The sequence below is a fragment of the Giraffa tippelskirchi genome, chromosome 1, assembly GCF_054371585.1.
Source record: "Giraffa tippelskirchi isolate mGirTip1 chromosome 1, T2T-mGirTip1v1.2.pri, whole genome shotgun sequence".
NCBI lineage: Eukaryota > Metazoa > Chordata > Mammalia > Artiodactyla > Giraffidae > Giraffa > Giraffa tippelskirchi.
Genome location: NC_137275.1, coordinates 98,457,908 through 98,475,912, shown reverse-complemented (window position 1 = coordinate 98,475,912; position 18,005 = coordinate 98,457,908). Strand labels below are relative to the sequence as shown.

The 18,005-nt window shown below is 41.3% G+C and overlaps 1 protein-coding gene across 9 annotated transcripts in view; it reads right to left on the bottom strand.

Moving 5' to 3' along the window:
- Positions 1–2,250, bottom strand: part of UGT8 (UDP glycosyltransferase 8) — a 93,068-nt gene extending 90,818 nt beyond the window's left edge. For 2 of the 9 annotated variants that reach the window (XM_081485398.1, XM_081485356.1), the window contains exon 1: positions 140–370. Coding sequence is in view for 1 of the 9 variants with exons in the window: in XM_081485312.1 (XP_081341438.1) it covers positions 279–306 (28 nt within the window). In the remaining 8 variants the exon portion in view is untranslated. Of the gene's footprint in view, positions 1–139; positions 656–1,072 lie in introns of those variants that run through there. The other 7 variants (XM_081485333.1, XM_081485323.1, XM_081485387.1 and 4 more) reach the window with 7 other exon arrangements.
- Positions 2,251–18,005: the final 15,755 nt, after the last annotated feature.

Here is an 18,005-nt window from a genome sequence, read left to right as displayed (position 1 = left end):
CTCTATCACTAACACTGACTCATAATAGAGGTGACTCTTGGGTCATGCCTAGTTGAAAATGAAAATGCTACCCACTCCTCACTCTTGTGATAACGCCCTCTTCCCCTTGAGGATGACTAGTTAACACAACCCAACCTACTGAGTTAGTCTGCAGACTTTCAGAAGTTCTCTCACTTTCTTCCCTCCTCGCCCTCAGAGTTGCTTTTAGGTGCTGGGAACCAGAGGTGCAGGTACAGAGGTGGTCCTTTCTTAAGGACGTGCTGCAGAGTGGCACGTACCCTCAATTAAACCAGTGAATTTCCACATACAGCCTGAATAACCCCCTCGCCACCCGTGACCGTCCTTCTGCCGGGTCGCACGGCTTAATCTTGCGCCCCCTTATGCGGTTTGCCCGGTACAACTCCGAACCGCATGTCCGAGGCCCCCTCGCCGCTCCTCCGGTCCATGGAAGGCGCCCTACTTCCTGCAGCGCGTCCTTTCTCTCGACTCCTCTCTCAACCGCTCACGCTTCCCTAAAGCAAGGGCACTCCATATGGTCCCCGCATCCGCGCGGAGACCCTGCCACTACTGTCCATTCCCCGGGGTCGCACAGGCTTGCGGGCACTGAAAGGACCCTGTGTCGGTGCGCGTGCAGCCCCCAGCCACGCCCTACCCCCAACACACCCAGGTCTAGCTCCCCCTCAAGGAGAGGACGGAGTAGAGTTGGAGAGTTTCCGAAGAAGCACCTCCCGGGGCCCCCATCCCTGGCTGGCAGCGGGCTACGGCCGTGGGGTTCCGCGGTGCCCATCCCTCCAGGGTCAAGTGCAAAGTCCTTGGCCAGATCCGCGCCGGGTTATGCCCTCTCAGCCTGCACGCGCGAAGGCGAGAGGACCCTCAATCGAGAGCCATATGGGAGGGAATGGCGCACGGGCGCGATTGGGGCAGCTTGGAAAGATCTCCACACCCCTCCGCCCCAGCTCGCGGTCTTCCTTCCCACCCACCCCCAACCCTTAACTCCCTCAGCCCAACCGCAACTGCACTTTCGGATCCCTAACCCCCACCCCGGGATTGCAGCCATTCGCCCAACACTCACCTCCGGGATCAAACAACGCCCCTCTCCTCTTGCCAACCCGCCCCCCTTCAGCCCGCTGGAACCGCGTGGTCCCTCCGCTTACCTCGGCTCTTGGCTGCTGCGCGTGAGTTTGAGTGTGTCTCCGCCGCGTAATTGTATCCGGGAACAGAAGGGACCCGTGTTTGTGTGCTGGATCAGGTGTCGCCGCCTTCGGTGGCTTGGGGTCGTGAGGGAGGCTGCAGAGTCAGCGTGTTAGCTTAGGACGCACTTTCTGGAGTCGAACTTGATGGCAAAGCTTTAACCGTGCCCTCCCGCGGGTCCGCAGCGCGCCTGCTCCTCCGCGGCTCTCCACAGGCGGCGGGGCCCCCACAGCCGCGCCCCGCCCCGCGTGCTGCGAGCTGAGCTGGAGTGCGCCCCTCACCTCCCGCGCCTGGCTCCGCAGGGCACGACGCGGGCCGCCACGCGCTCAGCCTCACATTACACTCCTGGGGCTGCGAGCGCCTCCTGCTCCCGCGGCCGGGGCATGGATGCCGACGCGCCTTGGTGAGGCGCGCTCGCGGGCTGAGCGAAACGCTGAGTCCTGGGACCGGGATGCTCGCGGGCGGCGCGGCGGGCGGCGGGCGGGCTGGGACGCTGGAGTCCTCGGGTGCTGGAGCTGGGAACCCTGGGACTGGCACGTGGCCACGCCTCCGTCCCCCCGCGAGGCGTGCCCTGTGCCCTCGCTGCCACCTCCCGACTGGTCCCCGTGCCCGCCTTTTTCCGTCACGCCAGCGCCGCTCGAATCTGCGTGGTGTGGTGGGAGCGCGCCTTCCCTAACTTCCCAGCCTGCTAGTCTGCCTCCTTCTTCCCGAACTCACTAAAAAGTTGAACTTGGGCTAGGAGGTGAAGGAGATAAGTGCAGGAAAGGGGCGGGGGGCGGGAAGCGGGGGACGGGGGGTGCTTAGGTGATCAGCCACCTGCCTTGTAAGTCAGAAAGGGTTTAGAAAACGCGAGTTTGGTAATCTTGGAGAAAGGGAATTGGGTTGCTGGGCTCAGGAACATCCCTCCTCGCAGACTCGTGCTGAAAAGAGCCATTTATGCTTTGTTTGGTTGAGTCTGTGGCGACTTTATCCTGACTGATCTGTGTTTGCCAGCAGCAGATCTTTGCCAAGTTGGCGTCCAGGCCAGAAAGCCAGGAAGCAGCTTTTCATACCCAGGCCTGCTGTGGTAACTCACCTTCCCTCCGCTCTTCCCCAGTCAGAGGCCAAGACCTTTAAGAGTCGGGTCTTAGAGTGCTGTCTTCCTGGGAACCGGGAAAATCTAATAGTTGTTCGCTTTTCCTCTGAGCATGATTGGCTATGTATTCAATGTGTATATATACGACAGAGCTTTCAGAAAAGCTAAAAATCATGTGGGGTGTAAGCTGCAGAAGCTAAGATGCCGCTCCTGCACGTAAACGTTATACGTTTAAACACCAAACACGGGAATTTAAAAAAATGCCAAGTCAAGCCGTTCTTTGCTTGCTCCAAGCCGAATTTCAGAAATAGGTTGGGACTTTGTGCCCTTAGAAAAGAAAACGGAAATTATGTTTTATTGTGCATAGTATTACTTAACATTAAAAGGAGGAAAAAAAAAAAAACGAACACACACTGCTATTAGCATTTTATTTATGTTTCTATGTTTAAGTACCAGGGTCCAAAGTCCATTTACTAAAGCATGTTCACTGATAGACTTCTAAACGTGGATTTCAAAAAAGAATGTGTTTACCTTCTTTGCAGATTAGAAATTTGGAATATTGTGAAAACACAGGGGATATTTTTTCAGCCTTTGTACCTGACCAAAGGAGATCACTGACCTCTATAATCATTTTCCATTTAATATCAGTAGAAAAACCTAAAATGTAAACACGGATAACAATCTGACATAAGAGAATTTAAGCATTTACTTTAAAAGCTCTGCTGTGTCAACTGTCAAGCTTTAAGTAATCGTTCAAGCAGTTGCAAGCTACTTTTTGGATAATGCATTTGTAAATTCTTGGTTAAAAAAAGATTACTAGAAATTAAGCAAAAATACTCAATTTTATTTTATGAAAAATTTTTAAAAATTTGTGTCACAGTCCTTTGCTTAATAAAGTCATGTAAACTGACCGTCAAGTGACATTTTTGTCAGACTTTTGGAAAGAAAATGTGTTGCTCTAGTATATGGGGATATATCCATGTTTGTTGTTTCTTTGTTTTCTCTGTTGCCTACCACACTCTTTATATAATGATTATTGAGTTTCTCATATCTCTGCACACAAAGGACATCCCATAACTTAAAATATGTTAAGTCAGTCATTGTGTAAATACTTGAATTGCATTTTTGGAGCTTGAAATTATTCAAAAAAATTGGTGAGTCTCTTTCTCTCCTTTTTAAGGATCTACCGGCATTTAACACTTAATATTATTGACTGAATGTCTGGATAAAGTAAATGATGAAAGCATTTGCTACTTCTCTTGAAGGATGAATGCATATTTCTCATGTTTCATCCATTTTCCAAGTTCCCATCCAGATTCACATGAAACTCCGCCCATTAGCTTTAGTTTATAGAATGTTGAATAGCACATCTGTAGTAAGGAAGTTCCAGCTGCCCTAAAGTATGATATTAAAATTCCCTCATTATTTCAGTAGACCAAGTGTATCAGTATATCAGTTGTTAATTTTTTTTTTTAATGTTCATGATTCTTCAACCAGTTGGGTCCTTATGATTTTATTGGGAGATTGCAAAAAAATAACTTATAAGGGATGCTAGCTTAGCCTGGTGATTATTAACCATGAACTATGGAATTTTAATTAGTTATGACTGGTACAGTTTCATATCATTTGTCCTTGTAATGTAGACCATATAATATAGACTATAAAAGAGTGGGATTAAGTTTAATCATGGGGAGAAATATGATGGCTGTACATTCCAACACCTCCTTGCTAATTGTCCCAAATATCTGAATATATCACAGTGGGGTATCATATGAGTGAAAACATCACTGACTTTGCAAATTAGATGCTTGAGCTCTGCTGAGTTCCTGAGAAATGTGACTATCTATTTTAGAGCTCTGAGGAACTCAAGAGAGTCCGAAGGTACATAAGAACTTTTTAGGCCTAATTTGATCCTGCACTCCATAATATTAATAATAATAATGATTATTATGGTTTCTACTTGAGTTTCTAAAGTGTAATTTCAGGCACAATGCTAAGTTAACAAGAGTGATCTCATGTAATCCTCATAAAAATCCTGGAGGTAGATAATATCATTTTCCCTGTGGAAGGTAGAGTAGCAGAACGTTGGGATGTCAAACATGCAAGCTCACAGAGGGAAATTGACAAAACTGGGAACTGAATTCTGAATCAAAGATCATGCCCTGAGTCACTATGTCTACTCAGACGATCTCATAATGCAGTTTTAAGACTTGGTCAGAGAAAGTATTGAAGTACATAAAGGCAGCCTGGCCATTTGGGGAAATCTTGGAATTCAAGAAACACGTAAACCCAGTCTGTCTTGCTGCATCTCCTCTTTTACCCCAGCACAGTTGCTAATAGGCAATCACACTACAAACATACCTAGTGATGAGAGAGGCTTAATTTTCTGTGTATCTACTTTAAAATTGTGGCCATTATTTTGTTTAATTCCTATTTCCTATCGACTCTGACTTGCTGTAAAAACAATAAACCTGAGGGCAAACAGAATGAAGATCATGCAGAGTCCATATGATAGAAACAGGCACACTATCACATCTTCACCTTCTCCTTTTGGCTCTTTCCTTTTTCCTTTCTCATCATCTCTTATTTTCTTGCAAACAACTGCTTCCTGCTTTCAGGTTTAACTATACACTCTACTTAGTGTCATATCCCATTTTTAAAATATGTACATTTTTTTCATTTTTTATAAGCTTAATACATGCAATTTTCATCTTCTGTTTTATTATGCATTATAGGCTTCTTTAAAAAATGCTGCTCTGTGGGTCAAATTGTAACAAAGAATGATTGGAGGAACAAAGAGAGATTTCTAGAACTGTGGAAGTGATGGAGAACTTCTATTCTCATAAAAAAATATATCTTTAAATTGTCTAAAGGAATATATGATATAAAAGGCAAGTAAAAAAAAAGCTTATACTTTTAGTAATTTTGGTTACATGAAAAACATCATGTAACTTATTCTCTATGTCCTTATTTATTTATTGTTTATTCTGTGTCTTTCTAAAGCAATATTTATTTTCATGATTAGAAAATGCCCTCAGTAAAACTTTGCTTTCTCATCTATGTTTATTGTTGTTTTAGTCGTTCAGTTGTATCTGACTCTTTCCTCATCCCATGAACTGTGTCCATAGGATTCCCCAGGCAAGAATACTGGAGTGGGTTGCCATTGCCTTCTCCAGGGGATCCTCCTGACCCAGGGATAGAACCCACATCTCCTGCATTGGCAGGTGGGTTCTTTACTACTGAGCCACCAGGGAAGCCCTCTCTAATCTATACCAGTCAGTTAAAATCTTTTAAAATAATTTCTAGCACTTCATGATAAACTCTGTTCAAAGTTGCTGCTGTTGCTGCTAAGTCGCTTCAGTCATGTCTGACTCTATGCGACCCCATAGACAGCAGCCCACCAGGCTCCCCCGTCCCTGGGATTCTCCAGGCAAGAACACTGGAGTGGGTTGCCAGTTCCTTCTCCAGTGCATGAAGGTGAAAAGTGAAAATGAAGTCGCTCAGTCGTCTCCAACTCCTAACCACCCCATGGACTGCCGCCCACCAGGCTCCTTCATCCATGGGATTTTCCAGGCAAGAGTACTGGAGTGGGGTGCCATTGCCTTTTCCGTTGTTCAAAGTTAGTTGTGAAAAATGTATGGAGACAGAATATCTCTTTTAAGGCCTTTGGCCTTTCAAAACTGGCAAGTTTGCTATTCTGTATTCCTATGGAGCCCTGTATTGAGTCTCTGTCAGTTATGCCAACCAAGATTTAAAGAGAGAATCAGGTGGTACTACATGACAGCAAAGCTAAGCCTGTGCCACAGCAGCTTCCTTCCCCATTCATCTTACAGGCATTAATTTTTACAGCCATTCTGAATATGTCTAAAATATATCCCCCTGGTACTATGGTCTGTGAACTTCCCAAAGTAAACATTGATTTATCTGCCTAGTCAACTTGCATTTATTGAGAGAGTTAAAGAACCCCAGAATCAACATTTTTTTTTTTTTTAGGATTATATCCTCTGCCTTTTAACATAAAGAACAAATTATTTTCAGAAAAGAAATAAGGGACTTGCCCTGGCAGATTGGTATAAGCAATATTTTGTGACCCTTATTTCATACGGTTATCTTAAAATCGTGGTGTTTAAATTGTCACTTTCTCAGGTCAGACTTTAACTCCCAGGTGAAACTATTAAGTATGCTTTTGCTCATAAGTGTCAACCCTAAGTATAACTCTCCCAAGGTCTGCAAAGAAAGAGGGTTTCTGTATCAATGAAAAACAAGAAACACTAAGGACTTTGCCCCTAGTGTTCAGATCATTCCATTATAGTGTGTATTTTATTTTATGGTTGGAATCTTGTTCTGAGTATCTCTTTTCTTGTCTTATTTTTCATTCATTGCTTCCCTTACTTTTGTGTCATGAAGAACCATAGTGTAATAAATTGTCTGATGAAGTATCCCTTACAAAGCCAGGTAGGAAAAAACCTAGTCATTGACAGTGCTATTTCTATAGTGTGAAGATATCAAGATTGTGTGGGTCTTTCCAGGGTATAATTAGAAATTGAGGTTGTTGCTGTAAAGCAGATATAGACTACTTTTAAAATCGTTTTTAAAATGTGATGGCAAATTTTAAATGCCCCCAGTTGTATTGACTAATTCCCTATCCTTTCACACTAAAAATAATCCTCTCCATCAAACCATCTTCCCCAAGCCATTTATTTAACTAAATAAGTATTTATCTCCCTTACCATTAAAACACACCAAGGTTTCAAAAACCTGTCCTAACCCTGATAATGTAGACATTTTTGATGCGGTAAGTTGGCTTTGTATGTTTATGCTTTTGCAAAACCTCTCTGTTACAAACAAAAACTTACACCTGATAGAATATAAAAGGATAAAATACTTGATAGACATAGAGGAAGTAAGGAACAAGGTAAACATCTTCCTGAGCTAGTGAAAGAACAGAAATGCAAAGCAGAGAGCCAAGCTGGGGCCAAGAGTTGTGTTGTCTGGGACTGGACATAAATGGTGGTTTAGGAGCTGAAGGTGCTTGTAGTAAATAGACTCCAGGGTGACCCCATGATTCTCACCTCCTGACATCATGCTGTCTGTAATTCTTTCCCTTTGTGTATGGGTGGGACCTTGACTTGCTTCTGGTCACTATAATATGGCAAAGAAAGTGAAAGTTGCTCAGTCATGTCCAACTCTTTGTGACCCCAAGGACTGTACAGTCCATGGAATTCTCCCGGCCAGGATACTGGAGTGGGTAGCCTTTCCCTTCTCCAGGGGATCTTCCAAACCCAGGGATTGAACCCAGGTCTCCTGCATTGCGGGCAGATTCTTTATCAGCTGAGCCACAAGGCAAGCCCATAAATGGCAAAGGTAAAGGGATTTTTAAAATGTAGTTAAGGTCCCAAATCTGGTGATGTTGAATTAATCAAAAGGGAGATTATTCTCTGTGTGTATGACTTTAAGGGTATCAGGGGAAAACTCTTAAAAGAAGTAGAAGGTCCTTCTTGAGAGGAGAGACCCTCCCTGCAAGCTTGATGAAATAACCAGCCATGTGGAGGAAATCCTTGTGGCAAACAACTGAGAGCAGCTTCAAGGACCTAAGGGTGGCTTCCAGCCAACAGCCAGCAAGAAGCTAGGGTCCTCAGTCATATGGCTGTGGGGGAATGAATCCTGCAAACAACCTAATGCCCCCCCCCCCTTTTAACACAGTCTAAAGAAACTGATTTTACCTATTTATTTATTTTAGATTATTTTAATTGGAGTATAGTTGCTTTTGAATGCACTTTAAAGTCTTCTTCCCCAGCCAAAAGGCTACCTGGCTAACACCTGGAGTGTAGCCTTGAGAATCCCTGGTCATAAGACCCAGGTAATCAGTCCTCACATTCCTGACCCACGACTGTTAGATAATAAATGTGTCTTGTTTCAGTCTGCCGAGTTTGTGGTAATGTGTGATCCAGCAATAGATAACTAATACAGTACTCCATACGGGAAGAGAAATTAAGGGCTAGGCCAGGACTCCCGCAGATGTGGATGGAATCTGAATGAAAGGCTAAAAACCTGGCTACGTAGAAAACAATAGCTAAAGCGGGTGTGAGGACTCCAAACTAGGAATCAAATCAAGTTGCTCACTGACTCTAGTTGCATAAATTTTGTACCTCCAATATCTCCCCAGAGCAAGAACCTTAAAGTGCTATTATTAAACTTGATTCTGGATTGGTGGTTCAAGAGTGCCAGGTGAAGGCAATCACAGGCACCTGAAAACTTAGACAAGAAACGCCAGACCAAGGGAAAAAGCTGTCCTTCTCCAGTCAAGATAAAATGTATACTAAAGTCACAGGAAGAACTCTAAAGTTAAGAAAAGCAAACAAACAAAAACCTCAGTGCTCCAAGCATGGATTCTTTGTAGATTATATTAATTACATTATATTATAATATTAATTTTATGGCATTACTTGACAAAGCTTTTAAAATCAAAATTATAAATTCATTTTGAATTTATAAGGCAAAAATATCTCAAGAAAAGTTTGAACATGAAAAAGGAAAAGAAATCTTGAAAGTTCATTGTGAGGAATAAATTCTACACATTTGTGAAGAGAAATTAGTAAATCTGAAGATTGTTCTGAGGAATTCAGGGTGGAGGAGAGACAAACAGACACGTATAGCATGCATGCCAACATTAAGGGGCCGGGAGACTGTAGTAACTCAATTTTACACGTAACTAGAGTTTCAGAAGAAAAGAAAGGAGGAACTATAAAAGGAAATAAGAAATAATATAGCTAAGATTCTTCCAAAAACTGAAGAAAATAGATTCTCAGATCTTAATCCTTAATTGGTGTCTGATTGTTGAGCAAATAGCACCTGACAGAAAAAACAACTTAAGCAGTGATTGAATCCTAAAGAGGTTTTGGAAAATTCTCGTGTATGATCCACAAAATTATAAATAAATACAGAAATGTATATTTTAGAAAATCTTCAGTCTTATTTTCAAAGCTTATAACCCTAGTTTAATCAGGAGTAACACATTAGTAAGCATCATGAAGTAACCTCCAATAGAGGGACATTCTACAAAACACTTGGCATTTCTCAAAACTGTAAAGGTCTTGGAAAAAATAACCTAAGAAACTACTATAGAAGAGAGGAGCCTACGGAAATATGATGATTAAATGTAATGTATGCTGGATGGAGTCCTGAAACAGAAAAAGGACATTAGATAAAAATTAAGAAAATTTAAAAAGATTCCAATTGTATTATTTTAAAGATTAATTTTGATGTGAATCATTTTTAAAGACTCTATTGAATTTTTTACAATACTGTTTCTGTTTAACGTTTTGGTTTTTTGGCCACAAGGCATGTGGGATCCCAGCTGACCAGGGATCAAACCTGTACCCGCTTCATTGGAAGGTGAAGTCTTAACCATTGGACCATCAAAGAAGTTCCTCCAATTTTATTTTGATCACCAGCTAGATTCAGAATTAATCAATTATTTCATTGTTTTATAGTACAGATGAGAAAACTGAGGCAATTTGATTATAGGCATTTGTATAGTTCTAGTAATTTTAGAGATAATAGAAGTTTTAAAATTATTGTAAATTGTGATTACAAGTTTCTATGAAACATCTTAGAATTAACCTTGATTTGAATTCTGTAGTTAAAATGAAACAGTAACAATATAATAATTGCAGCTAATTACAACAGATGCATATTATCCTTTTTTAGGAATGTTCGCCCTCAAGAAAATTATTCTAAAGTCCATCTGAAAGAATGGACATAGGAGAATATCCATATGTGAAAACTAATAACCTTTAAGTGTATTGCACAAAGTTGTGCTGATGTTCATTTTAATCATATGTTGTGATGGTGGTTTAGTTGATGTCATGGCCAACTCTTTACAACCCCATGTACTGTAGCCCTCCAGCTCCTCTGTCCATGGGATTTCCCAGGCAAGAATACTGGAGTAGGGTGCCATTTCCTTCTCCAGGGGATCTTCTCAACTGAGGGATCAAACCTGCAGACCTGCATGTCCTGCATTGCAGGCAGCTTCTTTCACCGCTGAGCCACCAGGCAAAACTTAATCGTATGTATAAAACTGAATTTATGCCCTTTAGGATTGACTGGTTTGATCTCCTTGCTGTCCAAAGGATTCTACAAGAGTCTTCTCCAGCACCACAGTCCAAAAGCATTAATTCTTTGGTGCTCAGCCTTCTTTATGGTCCAGCTCTCACATCTGTACATGACTACTGGAAACACCATAGCTTTGACTATACAGACTTTGTCTGCAAAGTGATATTGCTGCTTTTAATACACTGTCTAGGTTTGTCATAGCTTTTCTTCCAAGGATAAGTGTCTTTTAATTTCATGGCTGCAATCACTGTCCTCAGTGATTTTAGAGCCCAGAAAATAAAATCTGTCACTTCTTTCACTTTTTCCCTATTTCCCATGAAGTGATGGGACCGGATGCCATGATCTTAGTTCTCTGAATGTTGAGTTTTAAGCCAACTTTTTCACTCTCCTCTTTCACCTTCATCAAGAAGCTCTTCAATTTCTCTTCAATTTCTACCATTAGAGTGGTATCATCTGCAGGAATACATATGTGTGTGTATATAAATATATATATATCAGTTCAGTTCAGTTGCTCAGTCATGTCCGACTCTTTGCAACCCCATGAATTGCAGCACGCCAGGCCTCTACGTCCATCACCAACTCCCGGAGTCTACCCAAACCCATGTCCATCGAGTCAGTGATGCCATCCAACCATCTCATACTCTGTCGTCCCCTTCTCCTCCTGCCCCCAATCCTACCCAGCATTAGGGTCTTTTCCAGTGAGTCAACTCTTCGCATGAGGTGGCCAAAGTATTGGAGTTTCAGCTTCAACATCAATCCTTCCAATGAACACCCAGGATTGATCTCCTTTAGGATGGACTGGTTGGATCTCCTTGCAGTCCAAGGGACTCTCAAGAGTCTTCTCTAACACCACAGTTCAAAAGCATCAATTCTGCGGTGCTCAGCTTTCTTCACCGTCCAACTCTCACATCCATACATGACCACTGGAAAAACCATAGCCTTGACTAGACGGACTTTTGTTGGCAAAGTAATGTCTCTGCTTTTCAATATGCTATCTAGGTTGGCCATAACCTTCCTTCCAAGGAGTAAGCGTCTTTTAATTTCACAGCTGCAGTCACCATCAGCAGTGATTTTGGAGCCCAAAAAAATAAAGTCTGACACTGTTTCCACTGTTTCCCCATCTATTTGCCATGAAGTGATGGGACCAGATGCCATGATCTTAGTTTTCTGAACGTTGAGCTTTAAGCCAACTTTTTCACTCTCCTCTTTCACTTTCATCAAGAGGCTCTTTAGTTCTTCTTCACTTTCTGCCATAAGGGTGGTGTCATCTGCATATCTGAGGTTATTGATATTTCTGCAAGCAATCTTGATTCCAGCTTGTGTTTCTTCCAGCCCAGCGTTTCTCATGATGTAATCTGCATGTAAGTTAAATAAGCAGGGTGACAATATACAGCCTTGACGTACTCCTTTTCCTATTTGGAACCAGTCTGTTGTTCCATGTCCAGTTCTAACTGTTGCTTCCTGACCTGCATACAGGTTTCTCAAGAGACAGGTCAGATGGTCTGGTATTCCCATCTCTTTCAGAATTTTCCACAGTTTATTGTGATCCACACTATGTACATATATATAAAACACATCACTCTGAATATGTCAAAGTGATGTATTTTTATCACAAGGACCCCCCCCCCCAGTTCATGTCTTTCTTCAAATTGCTTAACACAATACATTTAATACCATATAAATGTATGAAGAGCTGGAAACCATACTAAATTGTATATTTCTGAGGAACTGTTCTTTACTCCTACATTTCTCAAAAAGAATGCTTGGCACATGCTTATTATTTATTGATTTAATCTGCAGGAGAGAAAAGTATGTTCTCTTGGCCATCTATTTGTGTGACTTCGTAAAAATAACTTTCCCTTTCTGAGTCTTTTTTTCTCATTTGATTATTGAACAATGTATGGTTATTCTGTGTATCCTATAATCAGGGTCATTTTGCCTGTGTGTACTCCCTACTGAAATTAAGGCATCAAGAATCTCTGTGTTTTCCAATTATTCTCCCTAGAGTGAGTTTCTCCTCAAAACACACATACACACATATATAGAGACATTTATGTTTCATTATCCTTTCCTTATTGATAGAGTATATTATAAAAATAGTCTGATGACTCTAAATAAAGTTTGAGTACACAAAATGTAAGGATTACCATTATTTCTCATTTGTAAATGGATGCATTCTTCTATTTAATGCTAATTTCATGCAAGGTACTCTTCCCCCAGAAAACAATAAACAGCTTTGAAATCATTGTTTCACTAATCATTTGTAGAATTCTTAGAAGTAGTTGATGATAAACATCACATGTATTTTGTAAAGAAATAACGGTCTAGCACAAGGTATGACATTAGCTCAGAGAAGAAGAGATCATTAAAGGCATATCTGCAAGGGAACTAAGAGATCTATGTTTTCTGGCTAATGATATTGTACAACAAATAACATCATATATGAAAACTAAAAACAAAAAATTATCTTTTATAATCAAGGTGTTGTTTCGACTGTTAAAAGAAAGAAGTCAGGATATTTAGGGTCATTTCACATTGAAACAGTAACTCCACCAAGATGTTCATAGCAATAGTTCTTTAATCTCTGTCACACAATGGATGTACAATCAAAACCAGGGGCCAACAAGCAAAAAAATGTGATGCAACAGCCTTGGCTGCATCACTGTATCACAGTTGTGTGTAGAAATACAGAGCTATCCATACATAGATGGCTCAGACAGTAAAGAATCTGCCTGCAATGCAAGAGACCTGGGTTCCATCCCTGGGTTAGGAAGATCTCCTGGAGAAGGGTAAGGCAACACATTCCAGTATTCTTGCCTGGAGAATTCCATGGATGGAGGAGCCTGGCAGGCTACAGTCCATGCAATCGCAAAGAGTCAGACACAACTGAGCAACTAACACTTTCACTTTCTCATATATAACAGAATTCTGAAAGAATAATGTATGCATATATAGAGATATAAACTGGATTATTATTAGATGGATTAACAGAATACAATCCACTTCCTTCCCCAGTTTGTAATTCTATTCTAGTATGTCAAGATACTCAGTTAATAATTCGAGGCCCCAATGGAAAAGTTAAAGTGAAAGTCACTCAGTCATGTCTGACTCTTTGCAACCCCATGGACTGTACAGTCCATGGAATTCTCAAGGCTAGAGTACTGGAGCCTTTCCCTTCTCCCCAGGATCTTCCCAACCCAGGGATCGAACCCATGTCTCCTGCATTGCAGGCAGATTCTTTACTAGCTGAACCACCAGGGAAACCTAAGAATACTGGAGTGGGTAGCCTATCTCTTCTCCAGTGGATCTTCCCAACCCTGAACCAGGATCTCCTGCATTGCAGGCGGATTTACCAGCTGAGCTATCAGGGTGGATACTAATCTCACCAGACAGACCTGAGCCATAACAGTACAAAACCATAGAACTGTACTTTCTGACAAATATATATTGAGCTTTATTTACTCAGCACTGCACTAAATTCTCTAGAAAGACTGAAGAAAATATATGGCATTGCTTAAACCTTTCAAGATACAGGAATAAACATTTTCACTGTGCAATCTGAAGATCTCATTATGTTCCAAATGGTAGTTTTTCCATTGCTGTGAAATCTTTTGCTTGTAAGTTCTTTATTTTTAACTTTATAAAGTATGTAGAGTGCCTCTATTCCCTGCAAACTTTGCCTAGCTAGCCTACTCGGGCCTCAGGTTTCTCTTCCTTAGAGAACATCCTCTGAGACTTTATTGAGGTTCGTTATCCATCTCTGTCATATCCCTATACTTCCTCTCTCCTGGCTTTTATGCTACTTTATTGTAATTGTTCAGCTGTCTATGTCGTCTGCTAAACTGTAAATTCCACAATGATGGGGACATGGCACATAATGGTAAGGTTACAAATTAATGAATGATGGTAGATACACATTCAGAATCTTACTTCTTGAAATATGCATATTAATTTCCAGGTGCATACATGCTCAGTCACTTTAGTTGTGTCCAACTCTTTGCAACCCCATGGACTGTAGTATGCCAGGCTCCTCTGTCCATGGGATTCTCCTGGCAAGGATACTGGAGTGGGTTGCGATACCCTCCTCCAGGGGATCTTCCCAACTCAAGGAAAGAACCTGCATCTCCTGTATCTCCTGCATCGCAAGCAGATTGTTTACTGCTGAGCTTCAAGGGAAGCCCAATTTCCAGGTATGTTACTACAAACACAAGCCTTCCCAGGTATTGAAGACTCATAAACCATTGAAAACCACTGATCTGTAGTGCAAGTCAGAATTTTTTACTTGGAATATACCATTATATATCTTGCTGTATAATACAAATAAAATTTATAATAACTAACATTTATCACATACTCATCTGTGCTTCTATGATAAGCAGTTAACCTCAGTATTGAATTCACTTCTCACAACAGTTCCTAGATGTTAACACTGTTCCTGTTTTATACCTAGGGAAAATTAATTTATCAAGTATGAGGAAACAGAGATCCCATAGCTATTAAGTGATGGGGCCAGGAACCAAATTAGGGCAACCTACCTGTCTCCTCTCATCTACCATGCAACACTTAATGCTGTGCTTTTTTTTTTTAATTTATTCTTTAATTGGAGGGAAATTGCTTTACAACATTGTGTTGGTTTCTGCCATACAACAAGGCAATTCAGCCATAATTATACATTTATCACCTCTCTCCTGAGCCTCCCTGCTCTCCGCCCCCACCCCACCCCTCTAGGTCATATTTGCAGGGAAGGAACGGAGACATCAATATAGAAAATAGACTTATGCACACAGTGGGGGAAGAGAGTACCCAACACACACAGCTCATCTTTTCCTTTGCTAGCCTACCTTTGTACCGTGTATGTGCTTTTGTTGTTGATCTTAAAATTAGGGTAAGGGTTACAAACCAAACACCTGCAGAAGGTGTGCATTCAACATAAATGCCAGAAATAGACAGGATGAAAGATACTTCATGCTAAGGTACTTGTAACTAAGTATAACACCTACAAGTTAAACTGCTCTTTTTTTTTTTCTTTTTTTTGCCATTTTATTGGTAGTAGCACCCTGATATTATGCAACTGCTCTTTTAAACATTGTTGGTATAACCAAGCAAGCAAAACACATCCAAAGACATAGTCTTTTGCTACACAGGTCATAGCAGTTACGAAATGAGAAGTCTGTATTGAGAAACAGCAAATAAAAGCAATTTCAGTTTCAGGTGGAAGGAAATTACATATGTGAATACAGTGACATGATTAATTCACTGTGGCATTTTAGGATAACAATGCCCCAACAGATTTCCTGTTGTGTGTGTCTCTTACTCAAAGAGGTGCAAAGAAAACTAGTCATACAGAATCACTACTCAGCAAGGAGATAAAAGAGTAACCTTTGAACTGCAGTGTAAAAACCTATGGAGTCCAGATGACACTTTGTTGGCTCTCCTGTCATATAGGCCTTTACAATGTCTGAAAAAGACCATGCATTTTCTCCCAAAGTTATAAAGCATCCTCTGTGATTTATTTCTCAGTGTGTGGATTGGTTGGAGTCAGCCTAGAAGAGAGACCTTTAGGAGAATGTCTAGGGAAGCCGGTCTTGCAAGAATCTTTTAGCCACATCAGCAAAAGACAAATTTATCTTCTGATAACTCACAAATGTCTATCTCCAACCAAAATTTCTCATATGAACTTCAAAGATAGGGATCCAACCTCTTCTCAAATATTTCTTAGATGCTGCTGCTTCTGCTGCTAAGTCGCTTCAGTCGTGTCCAACTCTGTGCGACCCCATAGACGGCAGCCCACCAGGCTCCCCTGTCCCTGGGACTCTCCAGGCAAGAACACTGGATTGGGTTGCCATTTCCTTCTCCAATGCATGAAAGTGAAAAGTGGAAGTGAAGTCACTCATTCGTGTCTGACTCTTAGTGACCCCATGGACTGCAGCCCACCAGGCTCCTCCGTCCATGGGATTTTCTAGGCAAGAGTACTGGAGTGGGGTGCCATTGCCTTCTCCACAGATGATGCTATAGGCATTTTAAACTTAATATGCTCAAAACTGAATCTCATTTCTCTCTTCATCACCAAAGAAAAAGACAAAATATTGCTTTACTTCATGATTCACATAGCATCAGAAACCTATGTGTCATCTTGGAGGACTCCACTCTAATCCCCATTCTTATCTAACCAATCACCAAGCTTTATCAATTTCTCTTCCAAACTCTCTTTTATGTCCACTCCCAGAATTATAATTTTAGTAGGCTCAGGTAACTAACAGACTGAGCCTACTCTTTTCCAATCTCTTTTTTTCCATTGTAGTCTAAGTGATCTTTCTGAAATGCAAACAGTGACTTAAAGCTCTTTATCTCCTACTATCTCCTCCTTAGAATGAAGGTGCCATTCTTGCTCAGTCACTTCAGTCATGTCCGACTTTTTGTGACCCTATGGACTATAGCCTGCCAGGCTCCTCTGTCCATGGAATTCTCCAGGTAAGAATACTTAACAGTGGGTTGCCATGCCCTCCTCCAGGGGAACTTCCCAACCCAGGTATTGAACCTGCATCTCTTGCAACTCCTGCATCGCAGGTGGATTCTTTACCAGCTGAGCCACTAGAGAAACCCCAGAAAGAAAGTTAAGAACTTAATTTGGTCAAGAAAGCCCTGTTTAATTTTTCTCCTGGCTACCTTTTCTGTTAATTCTTCCTTCACCTCTCAGCCATTTGTTCATTCAACAAATACTGAGTACAATAGCCAGGACACAGAAGCAATCTAAATGCCCATCAACAGAAGAATGGATAGAAAACATGTGGTACATACCTACATACAATGGAATAATACCCAGCCATGAAAAAGGTAGGAAATTGGGTCATGTGTAGTAATGTGAATGGACCTAGATTCTGTCATACAGAGTGAAGTAAATCAAATACAGTAAAACAAATATCATTTATTAATGCACATGTGTGGAATCTAGAAAGATGGTACATTTGAGCCTGTGTGCATGGCAGGAATAGATATGCAGATGTAGAGGATGGACATGTGGACATGGGGAAGGGAAAAAAGACTGGGGACAACTTGAGAGAGTAGCATTGATATATATACACACCATGTGTAAGACAGATAGCTGGTGGGAAGCCATTGTATAACACAGGAACCTCAGCCTGGTGTTCTGTGATGCCCAAGAAGGGTAGGATGGTGCAGGTGGGAGGCAGGTTCAAGATTGGAGGGATATGTGTATACGTACAGTTGTACAGCAGAAACACAATAATATAAAGCAATTATACTCCAAAGAAAAAAATATTGAGTGCCTACTGTGTGCCAAAAAGTGAGATAACAAAATAAGAAGAGGAATAATAGACATTTAAAAAATCATATAAATATAGAAGTTTACATAGTGTTAAGTACTATGTAGGAAAAGAAAAGGGAAAATTGAAAGAGTATTTGCACATAACATAATTTATATTAGTTACCCAGGGACCCGAATCCTGATGTTCCAGCCACAGCTTTCCTGAAAGAGCTGTTTTCACATCTATGTGACCTTCTTACCTATCAGTCCACTAACACCTGCTCATCTGTGTCTCAGCCTACATGGTACTTCTTCCCAGAAGACAGCTTTGAGACTCAAAACCTAGGTTTGCTACTTCTC